Source organism: Melanaphis sacchari, unplaced genomic scaffold (genome assembly GCF_002803265.2).
Source record: "Melanaphis sacchari strain LSU unplaced genomic scaffold, SCAv2.0 Contig36_pilon_pilon, whole genome shotgun sequence".
Lineage (NCBI taxonomy): Eukaryota > Metazoa > Arthropoda > Insecta > Hemiptera > Aphididae > Melanaphis > Melanaphis sacchari.
Window position 1 is genome coordinate 1,906,504 of NW_020271232.1, and position 23,027 is coordinate 1,929,530.

The 23,027-nt window shown below is 27.2% G+C and overlaps 2 protein-coding genes across 3 annotated transcripts; both read right to left on the reverse strand.

The window, feature by feature from the left end:
• Positions 1 to 43: 43 nt before the first annotated feature.
• LOC112596940 (cyclin-K-like) lies at positions 44 to 5,654 on the reverse strand. Of its 2 annotated transcripts, XM_025342823.1 has the most exons (8): positions 5,584 to 5,654; positions 5,248 to 5,486; positions 3,281 to 3,412; positions 3,108 to 3,213; positions 2,981 to 3,038; positions 1,989 to 2,161; positions 1,167 to 1,322; positions 44 to 1,057 (listed from the first exon to the last, which is right to left on the reverse strand). In XM_025342823.1, the coding sequence occupies exons 2-8, from the start codon at positions 5,464 to 5,466 to the stop codon at positions 108 to 110; spliced, it is 1,794 nt and encodes a 597-aa protein (XP_025198608.1). In that variant the 5' UTR covers positions 5,467 to 5,486; positions 5,584 to 5,654; the 3' UTR covers positions 44 to 107. The 2 variants fall into 2 exon arrangements, with proteins under 2 accessions (XP_025198608.1, XP_025198607.1); XM_025342822.1 differs by having other exon boundaries at positions 5,248 to 5,621.
• A 5,434-nt stretch (positions 5,655 to 11,088) lies between these two features.
• On the reverse strand, positions 11,089 to 12,963 carry LOC112596980. Its single transcript, XM_025342872.1, has 4 exons — positions 12,548 to 12,963; positions 11,967 to 12,209; positions 11,432 to 11,650; positions 11,089 to 11,355 (listed from the first exon to the last, which is right to left on the reverse strand). Exons 1-3 carry the CDS (start codon positions 12,599 to 12,601, stop codon positions 11,459 to 11,461), a joined length of 489 nt encoding a protein of 162 aa, XP_025198657.1. The 5' UTR covers positions 12,602 to 12,963; the 3' UTR covers positions 11,089 to 11,355; positions 11,432 to 11,458.
• Positions 12,964 to 23,027: the final 10,064 nt, after the last annotated feature.

Sequence of the window (23,027 nt, forward strand, 5' to 3'; positions counted from 1 at the left end):
AATCAAAACACATACGTTACAGAATACATCTGAAATCTTAAAAATATTTGTCTATGTTAAGTGCTAAATTACCTTAATTGTACATATACATATATAAAAAAGCAACACTATCGTCTTTGATATGGATGATGTCGAACTTGTCTGTTTTGATATTGAGGTGGAGGAGGTGGAGGTCGATTAGTTCTGGTATTAAAACCACGTTTATTTGGTGCATTTGCCCTGAACTGTAGATAAGCTGGATCTGAATAAAGTTGACTACCACCGTCAACATAATGTGGACCACTTTCACTGCTGTAATGTGGACCACCATCTACAAAATGTTGAGATCCATTGCCATAGCTACCACCAACAAAGGCACCATCTCGATTAAATGCACGGCTGTCATTGTATTTTTGTCTGTTTTCTTCGTACGTATCTTGCATATCAAATTCACTAAATGGCTGTGGTGGTTGCTGTGTCATGTTTTCTCTTTGATTGTAATTTTCACCATAAGGCTGTCTCTGAGGAACAGATTCACCAATGAACTGAATGGAACCCATTGTTTCGTGTGGACGATACTGTCCAGGTACTGAAGAAATCATATTCGGAGGCTGAGAAAACATAGAGTTTGCGTACGATTGAGCTGCATTTTGAAGTGGAGGATAAGGATACATCGGAGGAAAACCAGAAGGTGGTATTGGTGGTGGCGGTTGCATGGGTGGTGGTGGTAATTGAGTAGTAACACCTTGTGGCATTAACATTTGATTTGGTGCTGGTGGAGGAGGTGGAAGTGATGGAGGTGGTGGTGGTGGTGGCATTGTAGGCAGCGGTGGTCTTGTTGATGGAAGTGGAGGTGGTCTTTTTATGGGTGACTGTTGTAATAATAATTTTGGTGGTGTGGGCGGTGGTGGCAAAAATGGTTTTTGAACATTTTGTGGTTTTGGTGGAACATTAGAAATTGATGGTTTAATTCCTGGTGGCATGGGTAATGATTGCTTGGCCGGTGAAGTATTTGATGTAGTTATTAATTTCACATTTTTGGTTATAGCTGCTTGCATCGCTTGTTCAGGTGTAAGCACTACAATAAAAACAATGATACAAATAACACTCAAACACTAAAGATCTAAAATATTCCATTAAAAGCATTATAACAACATAATAATAATATTACATAAACAAAAACTCACTGTATTTAGCAGCCATTTTTTGCAACAATAGTTTCTGATAAATGGATTGTGGGGGTACAACTTTCTTTGGAACAATAAATTTGTCTTGACATGGAGGTGATGGCGGTGCATTCTTATCTGGAGTTGAATAAAGATCTAGAACTTGATGACAAATATCTAAAAAACATAAAATTATAAGTTCACTAATATATTATATTATTCATAAAAACAAGGTTTAATTTTTTTGCTCTTTTATTAATCATTCTTTTAAAAATGCAGTCTCTTTAAAAAAAACAGTTAATGTCACTAAAATGTTGTGCTTATGCCTTAAACTAGTTTCAAGACTATAGGTTATAAATTGTTAACCTATACAATTTTTACATTATTTTCAATAAATACATTTTATGTATCTCATAAAAACCACTACCTTCAAGATAAATAAAGATGCACCATAATACTTGACACGTGATAGTTCAAGTCTAAAAATAAAGGTGAATAATTTCTTTTCATATTCTACTTAAAAGTAATACTTCCAATATTATTTTTCTAAAAGTTGGATTATTCATAAATTATTTAAACAAGTAGTGAACTAAACAAAGACCACTCAGGCATGATTCAAACAAAACTAAAGAAAAATATGTTAACCTAATATGTTAAATCATTCAAAAAAAAAAACTCTTACTAAATGCACAAATGACCACAAATAAATCACAACAACCTATGATTATTATTCTAATTAACAAATGTATAGTGCATACAATTCTACTATTTTCTTTTTAGTTCTCATAAAACTATTTATATTTTTTTTTATTTTTAGTGATATAATATTATAATATAACTAACCTTCAAGTAAATCCATATTCATTCCTTGAACAAACATATCCCACCAACGTAAATGATTTGGTGTACGACCTTGCCAATCATTAAGTTCAAATTTACTCAGTTTACATGCTAGATATATTAATGAAACTGCTATAATTTCTGGTTCCCATTGAAGACAAAGTGTAGTACATAAGCTGTAATATATAATACTTACTTTAGAAACAAATTTAATTAACTGATTAAGATCAAGGATAGACTGTCATTTTCATTTTCACTGTTTGGTGAAAATATTGTACATAGAACCTCAATGATAAATATCATTAAATCGTTTAACAATCAAATTACAAACTATTTTTATATTAAAAATATATGCTATAGATCAGTGTTTCACAATCTATGGGTCGCAAAATATTTTTTATGGGTCACCAGTCACGACCTATAATTAAAATATGCATGAAAATAATTTTAACAGAAAATTTATAAATGCCAAACTTATGTTTTATTAGATACCTTTACATATAATAATAATGTGAAGTCTCGCTAGTATTATAGATTTTACAATGTTGATATCAATATATCTTCAGTAAAGTTTGTATTATATTTTCATCTTATCGCTATATGTGCTAATGACTGTCAAAGTTTCGAAGTAGTATTGGTCAATTTTTCATACAGTTGAGCAATAAGCAGTACATAGAGACTATGAGAGTAGGTATAAACAAAAAGTTTTAGTTTACGGTTAAACACTCATTTTTAAATACTCAAATTTTATATAATGTATATTAAGTTTTAATTTTTCTAATGGATAAATTTATTGTTTGTAAAACCACATCCGTTAGTACCAGTCAACCAGTTCTATCAAACAATTCAGTACCATACAATTTTTTTTTTTTTTAATGTCAGTGGGAGTGGGTCGTATATCCGAGAAGTAGAAAATTTATGGGTCGCCATTACAAAAAGGTTGGGAAATACTGCTATAGATAATCCCTCCCTGAAGTCAAATAGATAGTTTTTACCTGTCATTTACAAATGTCCAAGCCATTTGAACCATTTTAGTAAGTTTAGTTTTATCGCCTGTTAAATAAAAAAATAAAAATAATATAAATACTATAAATGAAAAATATAATAATAAATATTACATACCTTTTAAACATTTGGCATATTTCAATAAAAACTGATATGGATGATCAACTTGTAGATCGAATTTAATGGTTTGTAACAATATACGCTCTAGTACCATTACTTCTTCCTAAAATGTTTAAATATTTAAACCAATAAAATAGTATTTTACTCATTTAAATAAATAACAAATTAACCTTGGGGTCTACTCCAAGTGTTTCATATTTGTCCTCAGGTAATATTGCTTTAGCCAACTTTATAATATCTTTACATTTCTTTGGCGTTTCTTCTACTTTACCCGCAAGAAAAAGACAACAACAAGCTGTTAGCTGAAATAAAATATTGCACATACATTAAATTCATATAATATAGTTCAATAAATAAATATTATATTATATGACAAAAAATTCCTTAAAACCATGAAAAATTAAAACATACCAAAAAGTAATTGACCATAACACATTTAGTTTACTTCCTTCTAATTATTATCTCAAGAGTTAATAATTTAAAAATAAAAATTAGAAAAAAAATATGTATGTTAGATTGTATATGTTACGATAAATTATGTTATATCAGAAATTAACGTTATTCGCCGGTTATTAACATTATTTACCTACAAATGTGGGAATTATCGTTATTTTCTAGTGAATAACGTTAATAACCGTATGACTTGGGAAATTTTGATCTGATTATAAAATAAAGAGGTCATTGCAGAAGATTTAAAAAAATAACCAAAGAAGACAAAATCGCAGAAAAAAATTCAGAACTTGGTACTTAAATATTTTTTAATTATTTAACGATAAATTTCTGAATTTTAAATATTTTTTTGATGATTGTCAAGAAAATATTTGTATTGCATGTAAAAATTCAAAAAAAAAATGTAGAAAAACAAGGAGAGGAAATGATGAAACTTTCTAAAGAAAAGTTTCCTCAGCTTGAAATAGGCATCACTGTATGGGTTATTTATACCGAATGTTGATAGAGATCGTGATTCTATGCGAAATATACTAGCAGTTGTCACCCAAGTTGAACATGACTTATATAAACTCTGTAAATTAATTCTTAATAAAAAAATATATTATTAAAATTAAAATTTGTTTTAATATTTTATAGGTACGGAATATAGTTTTCTTAAATACTATTTCACACGCCAAGAAATAGCTGTTTGCAAATAAAATCTATTAGACATGGACAATGTGATAAAATTAGCAGATGGTGGACAGTTGAAACTGAGGGAAGTAGCTAGTAATAATTCGGTTGCGGGACCTCAAAGGTACCAGCGTTGTCATAGCAAGACTAGTTGTAATAATAATAAGCATTGTGCTGAAAAATTATGTTATATTAAATGTCATGGGAGTAAAACTTGTAAAAATAAATAAAAAATAATAATGCATTTTTTCTATTTTTAAAAATACCTGGGTACCTACATTATTTTTGAAATTGTAGTATTTGAGATTCATGCGCATATCTGATTTATAACATCAATTACCTGTGTATTTGGTCATTAACGTGATTATCCGGTTTATAACAATAATTACCTGTGTATTTGGTAAATAATGTTAATTTCCATTTAACATAATTTACCGTAACATATACATTAACAATTATATGTTATAGTAAGTTAACATAATAAATTAATTGTTATTCAATTAATGCAACAGTGATAACCTAAAAAAATTATTTTACAGGTAATGGTAAAAAATTCAAAAAACAAAAAAAAACCGTTTGAATACCAAACAGCACATAGTGGTTTCCAAAAGCTATATTAAAAGCATGTACCTATTACACTTGTAAGTACTTCTGTATTAATTTTTAACTTTTAATCAATTAATCTAAATATTATATAAATAACTGTCTACAGATACTGCAACATAATAGTGTAAATAATAAGCTAAGTGCTGCAATGGCAGCAAAATACAGCCGGATACAATTTACTAACACCGCAACAATGCGAGTAGGAGATAGTATCAATGAGATTTGTATTGCACTACATTGATCGCCTTTGAAATGACAGATAGTGTTGCCGAAACAAATACTTTTAACAATCACCAAGCAATAAAAGTGATCTAGAATCTATATTCTTTGATAGTTTTGATCAATTATTTCGACGGTTGAATTATCAATAAAATAGAAAGGTTGGTAGATTTGCTCAAATATTACTTACATATCTAGGGAACGTTTTGAACGAATGGTACATGTAAAAACGATGAAAATAAACAACACCAGTAGCCATCGTGTTGTAGCCCAAGTCCATCTTAGTGCCAGCGTCTATGATGAACCTTGCCCCTTCTTGACGGTACCGGGACTCCCTCTCATGCGGTATGCCATCTTGAGCAGAAGCAGTACGATGTAGCTCGTCCTTGTCAAAATACCAAAAAGCCATTGTTGTTGTATTCAGCGGGTCTGCAAGGCATAAATTTTAGGTATTTGGTTATTTACACTACAGACGTGGAACACCCTAACACTTGCACACAAGTCACCAGACGTCCATACTCCATACCTCAATAGTCAAGACGAGACGACAGTGGCAGTGCTAATACTAAAAAGCGGTTTATATCTCTACAAAATAAACGTTTTTTATCAATGTCGTGGAGTAGAAATATCACTTGATCCGTAATGGAATAAACGCGCACGAATACTTTATCATCAACCGCCAAATGTACTTCATTTAAATTTCAATGTTTTTATTTGTTTAATACATATTAAAAATGTTAATATATTATTATTTATACTTAGATGTAGAACATAATTTTTATCTGACACAAAAATAAATTCAATGTACAGGTACACCACGCGATTATACATACTTATTAATACACAATGTTAGTTTTCAATCAGATATCAGTATAATATGTTGCATATTATATTTCATATATGAAATATAATCATAAATATAATGATGAGAATAAAAAAAAACGAATCAAACCAACAGATATTCGATTTCTGTTAATTAATATCTAACTGTGATTAAAGGGAAAAAATTAGTGTTTTCTTTATGTAGCATTTTAAGAAAAAATTGTTATAATATTATATACAAGTTAATAATTTAATAATTTAAAACTTACTTTATAATTGCCCAAAATTTAACAATTTAGTATTCAAGCAGATTTTTTTTAAAGTGAATATATTTTAATATGTTTATTAGTTTTAATTATATTATTTATTTGCCAATTGAAGTACAAGTAAAACCTAATACTTATTGCATATTAAAATTATTTGACTGTTGGTTAATAAAATTGTTATAAAAATAAATACTAGGGTAAATTTAGCAGTGTGTATACTATATATATATCAGAAATTGATTGTGAAATGGTAACATTATCAAGCTTAAATAAAAGGTAAGAATATTTTTTTTTAATATGTAGATTGAGATGTTATTTTAATCTTACTGTATGTATTAAAAAAATATATACTTAGAGATAGTAGGATTAATAAAATAATTTTGTACAATAAGATTATCAAAGAATTATTATTTACTAAATATATAGGTATTAGATAAGTATATAACTATAATAATTAATAAAGATAATTATATCATAATTAACATCACATAACATTAAATTAATAAACATTAATAAATTTGTATAATTTCTTATCAAGATGTGATAACCGGTGATGACTAAAAACAAATTAAGTTTATGCCCAACTTAAAAATTACTACCCCTGAATTTTATTATAATCAGGTTATTACGAACATTACAAACGTACGTGAAATTAATATATTAAAATCTGACTTATTTACCAGCCATTAGAGATCATTAATAATAATAATGAACCTTATGAACCTAACTCAGTCCTTGAAGTGTAAAAAAATATACGTTCTTGAATATTCAAATGGCATATAACTATATTATAAGGTAGAATAAATTAGAAGTAGTAATCCCATACGTCCCGTATTTTAATGAAGAATCACGATGTCCCGACACTAGTTTAAAAATAATACTTTTATCCCATATTTTGGATAATCTGTCTGATATGTTGGTATGTACCTACCTTATTTAAAAAATTTAATTTTTTATAGCATTAAGGTTTTTAAATTTCAGATTATTGATAAACCATAATATCTAAATCAAATGATAATTAATAATTATTATTTGATTATGATTATATTTAACTTTATTTTATAATATATTTAATAACTATAAGGAAAATGAAATGTTATATCAAGGCCAAAATATGTAATTTGTTTGACAAACATCAAATACTTAATTTTGTAATATTTTAATTGCTAACAGAAGTCCCCTCACCCCTTTCCAAAGTTAACACCAATATAAATTACAAGTATAGGTATGATTTAAAATGTTTTGTGTGTAAAAAAATAAATCTGGGATCCCTTATTAGAAGGAGTATGACACATGTATAATATTTTTAAAAATATGAGGGACTATATCTCCACTGTGTTCTCCTCAGTTTATTTACTGCCTTTACTCAGATAACCAGATTATCCACATGGATAAGTTGGATAACGCTCTTATAGACTGGAGCTACTCAATTTAAAAAACCAAAAAATATTTAGTGGACTAATTTCTGAAAACTTAAAAGTATTCGTGTAACTCGATTTATTATTTAAATAAACAGCAAAACAAAGACCACAGCTGTCTTTTAACATTAATCAAAGATAATTAAAAAAAAAAAATTTACTTAAATAGTTATATGAGTTTTAACAACAAATCCAGCATTATTAAACCTTGTTACTCAATATTTCTTGATTCTAAACGGTCTTACGATCCGCCGATGTTTTGATTTTTTAATGATGTTTACTTATTTTATGTTTTTTTTTTTAGTCACAATATTTTTTTTAAGCGTTTAAATAAGAATTTAGTAAAATCTTAAAAATTCACAAATTATTTTGTATAGTCAAAAATTTGTAACATTTTTTTTATACATAGGTATCTAAGACTTTAAAATTTAGTACAAGATGTTTCATACCTTTTTCTACCAATTATAAACAAAATAAAGTTTATCGGAGAGTCCCATTTATTTATCATGATCGTTTGAAGTTCAAATTTGTATGGCATTATAATATTATCTGTAAAATAACTATTTTTGATATTTTTTTTGTAAATCAAAAATTGATAACCGTAGATAAATGAGATTTTCACCAAACTACAAAACTATTTAAAACTTTTTAGTATATTTAATGAATTTTCTAAACGCTGCAATGATATTTAAAAAATAATATGTACCTGTGTAAATTATTAAATATTACCTAGGTACCTGTTTATACCATAAACATATATTATTGACATTGGTTCATGTTAAAGTAAGTATATTGTCTCAAAAGTTAATAAAAATAATTATCTAAGTATAATATGACGTTATAAATTTATATTATTACAATAATTAAATATTAATAATATGATTATTATTGCAATGTTTTCAACTAAAATTAAATTAATCTACCAAAATATGTAATATATTTGTATACCAATTGTAAAATAAATTACTTAAATAGCGATATATAAAAATCCATGACATTTGGGCTAATAGACCGTCTCCACTCAGAATTGTTTTTCGTATACAATGATAAATCATTAAATTTAATATATTCAATGATTCACTCGATACCTACTATTTACAGCAAACTGTAGAGCGACTTTAATTTGAAATCAAAACTCAAGTCTATTAAATATTAATTATGAAAATTGTTTTTTGTTTTTCACTCGACGTTACACTCCATTTCCATGATTTTGTATTGGTAATAAATTATATATTCGTGGGACACGAAGTATTTGGTAGGTACTATGGAAAATAATTTTGAACAACAAACATTCACCACCCAGTCAATAATGAATATACCTTATTGTGTATCCCTTGTCGTATCGTGCGAGGTTCAACGGACTCATTTAAATATATTAAGATAATAAACTAGACTTAGTGGACCCAATTCAGACGTTTAAAAGTAGCCTAGACTATTCAATGTTATCATTACCTAATATTGGTAAAATTTATTGATATAGTATATTTTACTCAAAAGGAAAAAATCTATTGTATTAAAAAATAAATAAAAATATAAAGAATAGTGTAATAACTAATAATATTAAATAAATTAATAATTATTAAACAATATTTAAAAAATTTATTCTGGTAATACTATTTTATACAGAATTATCGCCATGTTCATCATAGCTAGTAAATACTCTATAACTAACAAATCTTTAATTGTTGATTACAAACTTATATTTTTATACCTAATCACTTTTATAAATTTATTTTAGAATCTATTAATTTTTGACAATATGGGTAATTAAATATTTGTAATCCAATTGTGATTTTAATTTATAATACAATTTTTGTTATTTAGTATCTATTAGAATATTATATAAAAAAAAATCTCATTATGTAAAAGCTTGACGTTCCCTGAACCCTCTCTAAATGGCTAAATATGATTCAGCATACTTGCTACACTTTGAATATTATTTTCATTAATATTGCCCATATTTTGTTATTTATTAAATAACAGTTATTGAAAAAACTGACTATACATATTTATTATTAATACAAGTATCATGTTAAAAGTTTTAAATTTTATGTTATTATTATTATTTTATACATTTTGTGCTGGTAAGTTATACAAATGGTTAATATTTAGATTGAAAATTTTGAGGTTTTAAACAAATGTGCTATATTTTAGCAATTTAGAGTAATTATTAAGCAAATAAATCAAAAAAAATTTTCAATTTTCAATTTTGTAATTTTATTTATTATGAAACTAACACAAAAATATATTGTTGAGTAAAACAATAAACATTTTTCATCGTATTTAAATAGAAGCTTATCCCTTTCTTTACCATATTTCAAATTGTGATCAGTTTTGAGATTTTCTTAACTTTGTCTTAAGAATAATGACTTACATAACTAAATTATTTGTCTACAAGACAAAAATGCAACTTAAAACTACCTTCAATTTTAAATATTGGAGCAAATATTCTGCTTTTAAGTGCTAAATGTATAATTTATTATATAATTATGTAATATAATATTTCATGTATTTTGTTATAAAATGATGGATGGTAAATGGAAGTGAATATTATCAATGCTTTTACTATTTATTTTAATTCCAAAATATTACAATAAATATTTTAGTATTTATAGGAAGATTTGGTTAAGGAACCAGTTTGACAAATAACAAGTTATTATTTCTTAGTTTGTGTCCTGACAATTGCACTTAACAGTGTTTAACTGATCGAATACCGTTCACTTTATTGTTTACAACTATATTATAGGAATTTAAACTATAAATCTATACTTTAATGAGCACCAAATAATTAATAAAGGACATTGTAATACTAACATATCCATTATTATGTTCTTTACTCAGTAACTTGCCAAACATATTTGGGCCTGGATATATTAATATATCTATAGTTTATTGGTAGGTACTAAATGATGTTGTTAGATACTTTTGCAAAACCTATTGAACAAAAAAATTGGCAAAGAAAAGAAACCTGACAAATATTACAGTTTTTAAGAATACAATAGTTTTAATTTATTGAAATCAAACAAACATTGAAAAATATCAACACAAAACAAAAGTTCAAAGAGTACTAGAAAAAAAACTACAGTGGGTCTTAAAATTATAAAATTTAAAATCATAGCCAAACAAAAAAAAAAAAAAAAAACAAGAAAAAATTATAAACAATAAAAATAAATCTTATTATATCACTACGCAGTCTCACTCGTGTATATAAAAATGCTAGATTATTGATAAATCTTCACAATTGCTAAGCATTTAGGTATTTTTTTCCAATTGCAGTAATATAAATAGTCAAAAAAAAAAAAAAAATTATAACAAAATGAGATCTAATACGGTAATACAGCCTTTTAAATCAATACTTAAATAAAACGTGTTCAGAAATTTAACATAAACTTATGTATTTGCTGTAATTTTTTTTTCTTGTATTTAACTTAATTAAAAAAAAAAAAAATGTAATAATGTATAGATATTAAATTAAATCAATGTAAGTAAAAATAAATTTTATAAAATATAAAATACCAAACAATAAGTCTTGGAAAACAGGTAACTTTTAACTCTACCACTATTAAAAATGACCCAATACTATAAGCAATGCTTATGAAAAACATTAAATATTGTTTTAATACTACAATTACTATTATTTTTATAATTATTATTATTATTATTATCATTAAAATTATTAATATTATTATTATTATAAAGATAGCACAGACAAGCATCAAGATAGGTACTTTTAGACTGATTTTCCATGAAAACTATCATATGTCACGAGGAGACGTTTAGCAGCACTGAGAACTGTAATGAAAATAAAAATATCATTAATATACAATACAATGTGAATAAATAATGTGTGCGTGATAATAGTGCTTACTTGTAGTGATGCAAAAGATATTAATTGCTATTTATCCATATCAGATTCTTGACCAGCAGAGAAAGTGCCTTTGCCTAGGCATCTTTCGATGACAGAGATGCATTCTTTAGACATAATATAAGGACGTAAACGTGGAGAAGCAAAGATAAATTTGCGACATTCGTTATTTGCAATGATAACAAGTACTTCACTATTGGGAGCACTTGACAATTCATAAGCCTATTTCAACAAATAATAATAGTTTTAGTCAGAAAAAAGTATACTGAATTCTATATAAATTCCAACTGGTAAATTTTTTCATTTAAAATATTAACTCAATATCTATGATCACACAGTGTTTTATAAAATAATAAAATATATCATGTTTCTTGAGTTAAATACATAAATTTCAAACACATAGTATTATAGTAAGAAATAAATACTATTATTTTTTAGATAGTTTATTTGTCAACATACCAAAACAATTCTTTACAGGAAGTCAAATAAACCATATAATAATTACTAAACATACCACAGATTATAAAAATATACTTACATTGTCTTCAACCAAATCAATATAGCGTTCAAATTCTGTAGAAACAAAATCATTTGCGACTGTGCAGTCTAGAGCAGGACGGTATAGTGGTGGACGATTAAACATCATCGAAGTGAAACGACAAAGTTCAGTAGTCACAATAAATTGTTCAAGCTTATGTGTGCCAAGTAGTGTTGTACCTTCTGCGTGTGAGAACATCATTAATACAACATCCATACAATGATCTGCTGAGAGGTTCCACACCTATACATCAAAATAATGTATCAGAATAAATAACAAAAACATGGTGATGTAAGATATTGTTGTAGTTATTATAAACTAAATAATAATATCATATTATGAGATAGGCGATTTTCAGGCAGTGTTAAGTTGTCTCTGTTACTACAATGCAACTACTTTTTTGCTCATCGTTTATAATACATAATATATTAATTTAATTAATTACATAGGTAGGTACCTATCTACCTGTAACAGAGCGAGAGGGTGCATTACAACATGATAGGGGTAGTTGAATGCAGTGGAGCAAGTTTGATACAAACGCGTAAGCGATAAAGCCGATGAGATTTTTTCTTTCGACTTACCTTTTTGAACAGTTCGTCCTTGTTTACGGTTTCCGATATGGTTTTCAGCTTCATTTCAACGGTTCAAACACGGCGCACATAGGCCACAAAATATGTACGCAGTGTGCGAGTAAATGCGATGAATGATGATTAATATGCTTTTTATTCCGTTATTATTATTGGCACTTAAAGAGTAAACTTTTTGTCGTTATGAACCCCTGAAGAGCAGCGCTGCTGTTGCACGGTAACTGGCTCTGGCCCTCTAGGCGCTCTGGGTGGCTGCGACGGCGACTGACAGCAGTGATTGGCGAGCGGTGGCGACGGCGACGGCAACGATATTCGTAAACAATTCGATTTTTGAAACTCTCGCTCACTCTCCACTCTTCAACGGTACAGCTTGTGAAAGGGGTTAGTGGCGAGCGGGGTGGTCGTCGCCCTCCACCGATCACCCACCCTTTGGCCCGGCAGAGACTTATGGGTCGAGGCGACCGGCGATCGCAGTGTCGCCGGTTTGAACGGCTCGAAAATGTGTGGCCGTTTAATAGACTATTATTATTGTCGTTATTTTTCCTCGCATCACGGGTTCCGGTCAACATTTTAATTTTTTAACCGAAATAGCGAATTTGTTGCCTCCACCGCCGCGTTCAAAAGTATTTTACTCGAGATGTGGACCAACAGGATGATGTTTAAATGACTTGTTTACAGTCTGGAATTGAGGCCGGTTAATATGCGAATTGTTTGTGGCAGTAAAAGAGGGTGGGATTTGCAAGGAAAAATGTCATTTACAAGGCGACAACAATTTTACAGGACCTGCGCATCCGTGAGATGTTTACTTGTGTAGGTACTTGAGATGTGTACCTGCCTATATAGCCTCACACAAACCTGCTACCACTGTAGTCCGTTGATATTATAATAATATTATTATTATGGGCGTACTTATTTATTGACTTCTATAGTTCTATATATTATATTAAGTTCGTTCTCGGCAATCGCAATCTCATAACGTCCGGTCGTTATTTTAATCAGATAAAAATGCATTTAACGTACCTATTACTGTACATTTACACCTATGTATATAAGTATTATAAGTATATTTATTTGAAATTTCCTGGCGACAATGTAATGCATATCCCATGTATATATGTTATATATAACTATGAGAAATTATGTTTTTTCAATTTTTGAGTATAAATCAGTACCTTAGTAATCATAATCATATAATATGTAGCCATAATATAGGAAATATCATTGATTATATTGTATAATAACATAATATGTAATGTTATTACTTATTAATTATTATACATAATCAATGGTAAATGGTAATATTAAAACATATGTACTATTATTGTATAAATTATATTATTGAGCGGAAAAAATACATCGCGAATTAGTAAGTCAATCATACAACCTCATTTTAATATAAACTGCACATAACAATTCATCGAAGATATTCAAAATTCGTTTTTATGCTTTTCTATAATACGGTCGTTGGATATTGACAGTCAAAAATCGACGTAGAATATAATTTTGGACGTATAATATTTATGTCATATAAAAACCATATATATCGAGGATAAGTCTACTGGTATTTATACATACAGTAGGGATTGAAAAATCACAATTAGTAAATGCAAATCAGCTTGCTGCAGTAAAAATCCCGTCAATTCCTCTCCGATTTTTGCCTAAATTCTTTTATCTCTACGACTCTACGGCCCTAAAGTCGCCAAAAATATATTGATCAGAAACCAATTATTATACTATACAAGCACGTCGTGCAATGTATAATGTATATATTATATACCTTTAACGAAATATTAAATTAAATTTTGTTGTTAAATTTGATTATACATTTATACCTGACTACAACCTTCCAGTCGAATTTGGTTTAAATCAATTATGTCGTCGTGACAACGAATTTTCTGTATAAATTATAATTCATATTATTTATGCATGTACTTACCTTTATATAAAGCTGTATAACACTACAACTGTTAACTATATATATATATATATATATATATAAACTGCCAGGCAGCTTCTATTATCTTTAAGACCGAGTACATCCATATTATGTATGGGTACCTTTACCTATTATAATTATATTTAATAGTTATGTATATACATAAAAACAAACTCTAATGGGGAAAGAAGTTAAAAATCATTAATTATTATAAGTTAAAAGTTATATAATAGGCATATAAATAAGAAAATTTTTTTTTAACTTTTAAAGAAGTGTTGAACTCCCCCTAATATTATCCACTTTTTTTTAATAAGTTGTTATGGGAACGTCGAGGATATAGATGGGAGAGTGGGGGAAACAGACTTAGGCTCTGCACACACCTTGAACATTTTTCCATTTTTTTTCGGAGAAACGTGACTATTTACCACCAGTGGGGAATTTAGGGGTGGGTCACCTTTACGACTTATCTAGTCTAGTTGAATCTAGTTGGCAAAATGATTCATAGATCCATCGAGTCGGCAATTGAATAATATTTTAATATTATTTCAAGTAGGTAAATGAATATTTAACCATAAATAACTTATATTATACCATAACATTATGTTTTATATATACAAGTTTATCAATTTATCATGTTTATTTATTATCTTTATAGATTATTAAAATACCTAAATTTTATTTTATGTTATTCCCCAATAAATACAACAGCTGCTGGTATTATAACTTTTAATACCTATTATAAGTATAATAGACAAAATTAAAGTAAAAAACGAAAAGTATAAAAATCCAAACAACAAAAATAAATTCAAGTGACAATTCTCCTCATAAAAGGTTTATCTAATTAAAATAATAGTCCTAATCTAAATATAATTGTCTATGACTGAACAATATTATTGATTTTGTGATTATTTATTATTATCATAGATAGAAAAGGAATATTATAACGCATTGATTTTAATAGGTATTATTTATAATAAATTTTAATACTTATTATTAGCCATATGTTACAATAAATTTAATTTTAACTTTTAACAAGGGGTGAAGACGTATTTGCCCATCTAGTCAAATAACTGAGAGGGCACCTCCCCTTACCCATTAAATTACGTAATGATTATCGTACAAGATTAATGATTATGTTCTAAACGAATAGACTCAAAACCATTAACTGAGGTTGAATTTGCAATACATTTATTTTACCAAAGAGTTACTCTTGAAAACTTTACAAATTCTCTCTTTTTATTTCCACTAAAATACACAGATTCCAATCTAAAAGATTTAGATTTAGTCCAAACTCAATTATTATTTAACATGTTGCAAGATGATTTAACATTTTTTAAATCTTTAATGAAAAAGTCTAAAGAAGCCAAATATATTTTACCATGTGCTAATTTATTACGTTGTTTGGCTTTAACTTTTCCAATGATTGGAGAAATTCCATCAAATGAGAGGATACTCGGTAAATTAAAATTAGTGAAGGCAATAATATACCACTATTTTTTGTTTTCTACCATATAGTGAATAACTATTTTTGAAAAAAATATGTGTATTAAACAATAAGAAAAAAAATGTATGATTAAGTATATTATAACATAATAATAACATTTGGTTTATCAATCAAGCAGAGCGAGAAAACCTATATCATCTCAACTTTATGACTCCAAGAGTTGGCGACTATAGTTAGTCTACCCTACCCCCATAGTTATTTTTTCGGGACGGTCTCATTAGTCTCTCATATCTGTTACATAATATAGTTAATAGTTATTCAATCATTTAATTGTAAGCATTAATGCATTAGGTATATTATTATAAATTATTATATACTATTTACATTATATATGAATATGATACTATAGACTATAGTAGTGACTAGTGTTTCCTTTTTCAAATTGTACGTTTTTACCTATAATATTGTCAATATTGATGTGACGATGTCTAGATAATATTTTAATCCGAGCATATAGATTAAATATTAATGCGAGTGTTTATTATCTATGATACGTGTATTTTATTTTATTTTTTTAAAGAGGGACATATATTAATATAACATAATAATATGATATATTTTTATTATTTTTATCTTTTCTCTGGAACCGTGATGCATGCGTGATTATTACTATATAATAATATATTATATATACATCCGTTCACGTATCGCGTTTGCATAATATGGGTGACTACTGCTAATTTCTATAGGTAGGTATATCAAACGCTATATTCATGTCCTCGGCACAGTAGTGTATGATAAATTACAGGTATACAATATCGTTCGTACTGGGTATATTTTATTATTATTATGTATGCGTACTGTTTATATAGTGTAGTGTCTGTCGTTATGGCATGGGTTTTTAATACAGCGGTGTAGTTATATATATTATAATATATTATATAGATACGCATAATATACCACCGGAGTACCAATAAGAGAACAAAAACAAATAATGTTGACATTTGACAGACTAACATTTGTGCGACGAACGCACACGAATATTATTGTCATTTATCGCATTCATGTGATGTAATATGCACACATACACACACGGAAATATGTATATATATATATATATATGAATGAGTATATATAATATTTATGAATTATATTGCCCCTTTTCATTTTATTGTCATACTTCCTATTAACATGTCGACGTTATGATATATAATAATATACACAAATATTGAAATTTATATGTACACGAATAAAGAATATAGAGTAATATATACAGTATACACATATATATAGAGGCAATGTGTGTATAGCTTCCGTAAGTAACCTGCAGGTGCAGATTAATAAAAATACGTTTTGTATTCGATTCTTCATTCCTTGGGCTAGACAAAATCGATTGCACACCATATGGTATCAGGTACCTGTTATATTATAATATTGTATACAATATACATTCGTATATAACGATATGTTTCATAAATTTATTTTGCGGGCTTAGCCCACGCACGGCGCACTATTCGTATAACTAATGGAAATAATAATTGATAAACAAGTCTACAGTAAGTTCTACTTCGTAATAATAAATTATTATTTAGTTATTATTGCGGCTAGGTCTTGAAACAGCAACGTGTAACTGTTTAAAACATTAACTCAGCAACCATGGGTAACAAAATTTAGCTAGAATAGGTGCACGTCTTGTACATTATATGAAATATATGTAATACATTTAAATAACATAAGTTATATATATTTATTATACAATACGTATGTCAATATATATTTATAATATTAATATATGTACTATATTATAGTATATCATGATATCCAGTTTAATAATAGAAAACATCCTTGTCCCGAGTGGCTATGTGTAAATTACGCTGTTCCATTGATGACGTCAAGGATTGTACAATAATTAAAAATATGCACAGACACAGCCACACGGGGGTTGATGTTTTCAATAGGTTTTTTTTTTAATTGACAATGCTTTTTTTGTCACGTGTCCCTATATGTTAATAGATAGGTTTATAAATATATTGTCACGTATAAATGATTTTTTTTCAACGCATACTTTAACACATCACTCTTTCCCGTTCCTGTCAATGTCAATAAAAACGCTATAGGTATTTAATATAGCTATACTTTGAACATATTAACAAAATATTATTTTAAACTGTGAATCAATGGCTGGACGCTGGACTGTGGACATAATAAATAATGCATATTTTTAATTCTGAATGGAGTGAAAATTAAATATAGTTTGTAGTGTTTGTACTTTTTAGAATTCAAATCTAAAAATTCATAGAGTTTTTTTAAACAATCAAAAAAAAAAAACGAACAAAAAATTAAAGAAAACCAAGAATTATTACGTTAAACCTATTTTTTTACTTAATTTTTTTGTTTTTTTAGCTTAATTAAAAAACGGATAATGTTTCGATACGATTTATTGTTATAACTTATAATCATTCAAATTTCAAATGTTGACTACATTTATCAAAATTTATAAATTATTCATTTTTATAGCTAAATTGTAAAATTGGTCATAAGCAGTTCACACACTCATACTAAAACTAAAAATCTAAAAAAAAGTATTGGCACAATTTTTTTTTTATAAACATTTTAATTTCAAATTTAGACAAAATTACGTATGTAAATAATGATTCAATATGTTAATTATTTTGTTATAGTTCAAAAACATTATTGACGGGGAAATTACTAAGCTAAATATTATTTTCAAAATATGTAGATTAATTTATGGATAATATTTCTTTATACCATGAATTTATTCACACTGTTTTGTGGTAAAGTAATATTGACTTGAAAGTTAATAACAATTAACTATAATATATGATATACCTACATTTATACTATTATAAATTAAAACAATTAAATATTAATAATACTTATAAATTCAATGTTTTTATCAATAATTAAACAACCTATACCGTAATGCTAATATAGTAAAATAAATTACCTTAAATGTTGTTCAATAGAAATATCTGTCAAAAATATACATAAACTTAGTGATATGGACTGATAGACCCTCTCTGCTCAAAATTGTTTTATATGTATCATTGAACTCAAATTTAACACATCCATTATAGTGACCATCTCGACACGTCATATTAATATCCACCATTTTAATATGATATTATCACTGACAAAACTTATATAAGAACACAATATATAAAACATGCAAGTTACTAACTTAGCTTTCTCATGCACAATAAAAATTGCGTATACCTACATAATAAATAATACATATTATTATAATACATATTGTATATTATAATATCTATACGTGTATAAATCTGAAATATAAATATGCAGGGTGATTCTTTTATAGGTAATAAAAATTTTCTTTCATTTTATCAGAAAGTATTGACGTTTTGTAAACATTATTTTTAACATAATTTTGACTTCTCCGTTAAAAAAGTAATAAGTTATAAATTCTTGGAAAAATATTTTACTCCGAAACGGTTGAGACTCGTTTGCGCACATGCCACATTACCAATAGATTTTATAAATTTGCGACAGTTCGTTTGTGCACAAATAAATTTCAAACAATGGAAACCAATTTGTAAGTACAGTTTTGGGTGTAAAGAGTATCTTAAAGTATAACAATTATTTTCAATCGTGGTTTCTCATCAGCTGTCACCTAACGTCCTAACAGTAATAATACGTTATAACTTATAATAATCGCGATTACTGTGCTCGCCAGTCACCAAATACATGAATCGTGTGGGTCAAGCTTTAGTCTTTATTGCTGTATTTATAATCTAAAACTTCAAATATTAATAGAAACTCAAGTCGATACTGATTTAAAAATTAATTTAATAAAAAAAAATAACAAAGAAAATACCCGTAGAAACAAAATATTTAAAAAAAAAAACAAAATTATATACAATTATATGAAAATAATATACTCCACTCTAATTATAAATCTAAAAAAAATTACATTTTAATATATTTAATGCAAACGCCAACCAATATTTAATACATTTTTATTTTTTGATAATTATTATTTTAAAGACTTAATAATCGTAAAAAAATAATTATAATTATAATTAAAATTATTTATTTTTTTAATCAACAAAATTGTAAATAATGATGGCTTGTAGACCATCAGGAAGCTATGCTAAATAAAATTTCTCAAACATCATTTTTAAATTTACCAGTCTATGATACCAAAATATGATTACACAATAAGTCTTAAGCTTTATAAATAGGGCGAAGGAAAATGTTGTAGTGTATTATAATAATTTTCTACCATCACTAATGACCAGTGTTATGAATTTAATATATTCGCATGTTTTTTATTTTATTTTTTAGGGTATATTTTGCCTGTTTTTAGTGCAAAAATACATGCATACATTTAACACTTTTTAGTGCATTAAATGCACAGCTCTGCTAATGATCAATTCGAAAATTTGGAGGTATGTACGCAGATCATATACACTCTATACATGGGTAAATTTCTCTGAAAAAGGGTTTCTATTGTTTGAAAATTGTGCGCAAACGAGTTGTAAAAAAGTAAATGTATGCAAATGAATTTTAGCCCTCTGGAACGTGCAATTAAAAGTTTATGCTGTCATATAGCACAATTAAAAAAGTAAAAATTAGTTTCATGGATTGTAATTACTAAATTATTTATTTAAAAAATACTTTTTATGAAAACTATAGAGTCTACTTTTATATGAATAATCTTGTAGATACAATTATACATAGACAGATAATATACGTACATATTAAAGAGAGAGAAACGTTAAAACCACTGCGACGCAATTGGGGTAACTACTCGAGATAATTAAGTACCCATGGGTCATTGCTCTGGCGGCAACTTAATGAATAATGCATTTCATATTGTCATAAATTAAAATATAATACACAAAACTACCAAAGTTGATAGGTACTTGATTCGTGCAATACGCGTTTTTCGTTTTAAAAATAACCACCAATGTTCTAACTATTATAGTATTATGTAAATATGCGTGTATTTAATATTATAATATATGAGTTTGATTTAAATAATCTGTTCCCAAACGAATAACAATTTAACAGTGACGCGTACATTTTACATATTACATGTTAATATATACGCAGCAGCCAACAGTGGAATACTAGGGCGAACCATACTGCAAATCGGGGCTGTTGTTTCTTAAAGATACTTATATATACCTATTTGTTTTCACGGAATAATAATAGTAGCAAAAATAAGCGCACTATTTAGGCGTAATAATATCACGAGCTGTTTAGTCTAAATGTGCAATGTGTGTATATAGTAGTATCATTGATTATAGAATAGTCTATTCTATAATCAATGGTAGTATACAATACATGAAAATATAGCTTTCCACTTCGTAGTTTCTTCCAACATAATTGTAGTTAGACATAATATACCTATACAATAATATATCTCATAGGTTATGGATATTATAGATAATAGATTATAGGAATTGTGATTAGTGATTACCTATTGATTAGTATAGTCCTTAGACTTCAGTGTTTATTCATAAGAATACACATATCGCATCCGAATAAAAAGCGGCAGATGAATGTTCCTTATGAGTTTATGATAATATTAGAATACCAATATACCATAATATATAAGTACCTGAAGTTTATTAGAATATTATAATTTATGAATAGCGGACAGAACGCCGAACTTATTTATATTCGTGTGATATAAGTCTTAATGGTTTATCGGAATGATGTTTGTATAACTTAGACAGACAAACCGCATCATGATTATATTAAAGTAATATTGTAATAATAAAATTGATGGTCACAAAGACAAAATCAAATGTTGCCCTTGTTGCAGCGAGTACTTTAGGCAGTAATAATTGACGTAGATAAACAGGTAAATAATTTATGTCATCGACGATGTATGTATAGATCATAAGATAAAAAATATTTAACCATTTTTTTTTTTGCTAATATTAATACACAAAGAATTATATGCCCAAAAAATCTATTAAATATAGGTATATGAAGTTATGCCCCATAAGTTATCAAATATACTCTTAATATAATGTGCTCAAAAAAATGTAAATTGTAATAATTGTTTCGATATTTTTATTATATCAATATGATTTATGAAAACTATTATTTTATCGAAAAACAGATTATAAACATATATATTGTTAATTTCAAAGTGGTTATAGCACATAATATATCCTTACTCTATTTGTCTTCGTGTGATTTCTTGTATTTTAATTTAGTCTGTTAGTAAAACATTCTACTTTATTTTTTAAGTTGAAAATATAAGATATTTGAAAATCATTTTTTGTGCTAATATTAATAATTAATTTAATATATGTTAAGGAATAAAATAATTATACCTACTAAATTTATATTTTCTCGGCAATTTTGTCTGGCAGCATCAAATATCATTATTAGGTACACATCATGGGTGTAGTTTGATAAAATTATCTGTGGTAGTTGTCTGTAGGACAAGGAAAATGTATTCCAAAAGACCAAAAACTCCTTAGGTAGTCCTTATGTTCAACTTGAATTAAAGAAATGAGAACATTTTTTAGAAAAAACATTTTATACTTGACTTTTTCTTAACCTGATGTACTTTACATTATATAAAAGATAAGACAATTCAAATTAATTATTAAATTTAACTTAGACTCCTATGTTTTTATGCAAAAATATTGAGTGTATTTTCCGATTCATTATGCATATTTTGCATGTGATTAATCGTTTTCAATATAAAATATTGACGAGGTTGTGAACCTATCGCAATATTGTCATGGTATGTCAGTTTGTAAAAGTTTATAAAAATTTGGAAAAATATTGTTGTCTACACTGGGTATGATGTCATGTATTTCAAAGTTTTCTTTATTTATCATATTTTTAGGACCATAATTTCAGCCTTCAAATTTTCTTCAAGAAATACTGAAATAAATTATTATTACGTGAGTCGTGAATGTTCTGTACAATTATTGTCGGTTATCATAATATCGTCATATTATTATTGGACAACACGATGTGACAATGCACAAGGTAAATCCAAAAAATTTAATAGGACATTGATCTATAAATACACATGTTTATGATAAAAATAAATAGGTATATGTATCATGTATGTATAT

Coding starts and splice junctions, on each gene's coding strand:
- LOC112596980 (XM_025342872.1), bottom strand. CDS start 12,601: ATGAAGCTGAAAACCATATCGGAAACCGTAAACAAGGACGAACTGTTC. Junction 12,210..12,547: donor AGGACGAACTGTTCAAAAAG/GTAAGTCGAAAG, acceptor TTTGATGTATAG/GTGTGGAACCTCTCAGCAGA. Junction 11,651..11,966: donor TTGATTTGGTTGAAGACAAT/GTAAGTATATTT, acceptor TTGTTGAAATAG/GCTTATGAATTGTCAAGTGC.
- LOC112596940 (XM_025342823.1), bottom strand. CDS start 5,466: ATGGCTTTTTGGTATTTTGACAAGGACGAGCTACATCGTACTGCTTCT. Junction 3,214..3,280: donor CACTTGGAGTAGACCCCAAG/GTTAATTTGTTA, acceptor TAAACATTTTAG/GAAGAAGTAATGGTACTAGA. Junction 3,039..3,107: donor ATATGCCAAATGTTTAAAAG/GTATGTAATATT, acceptor TTTATTTAACAG/GCGATAAAACTAAACTTACT.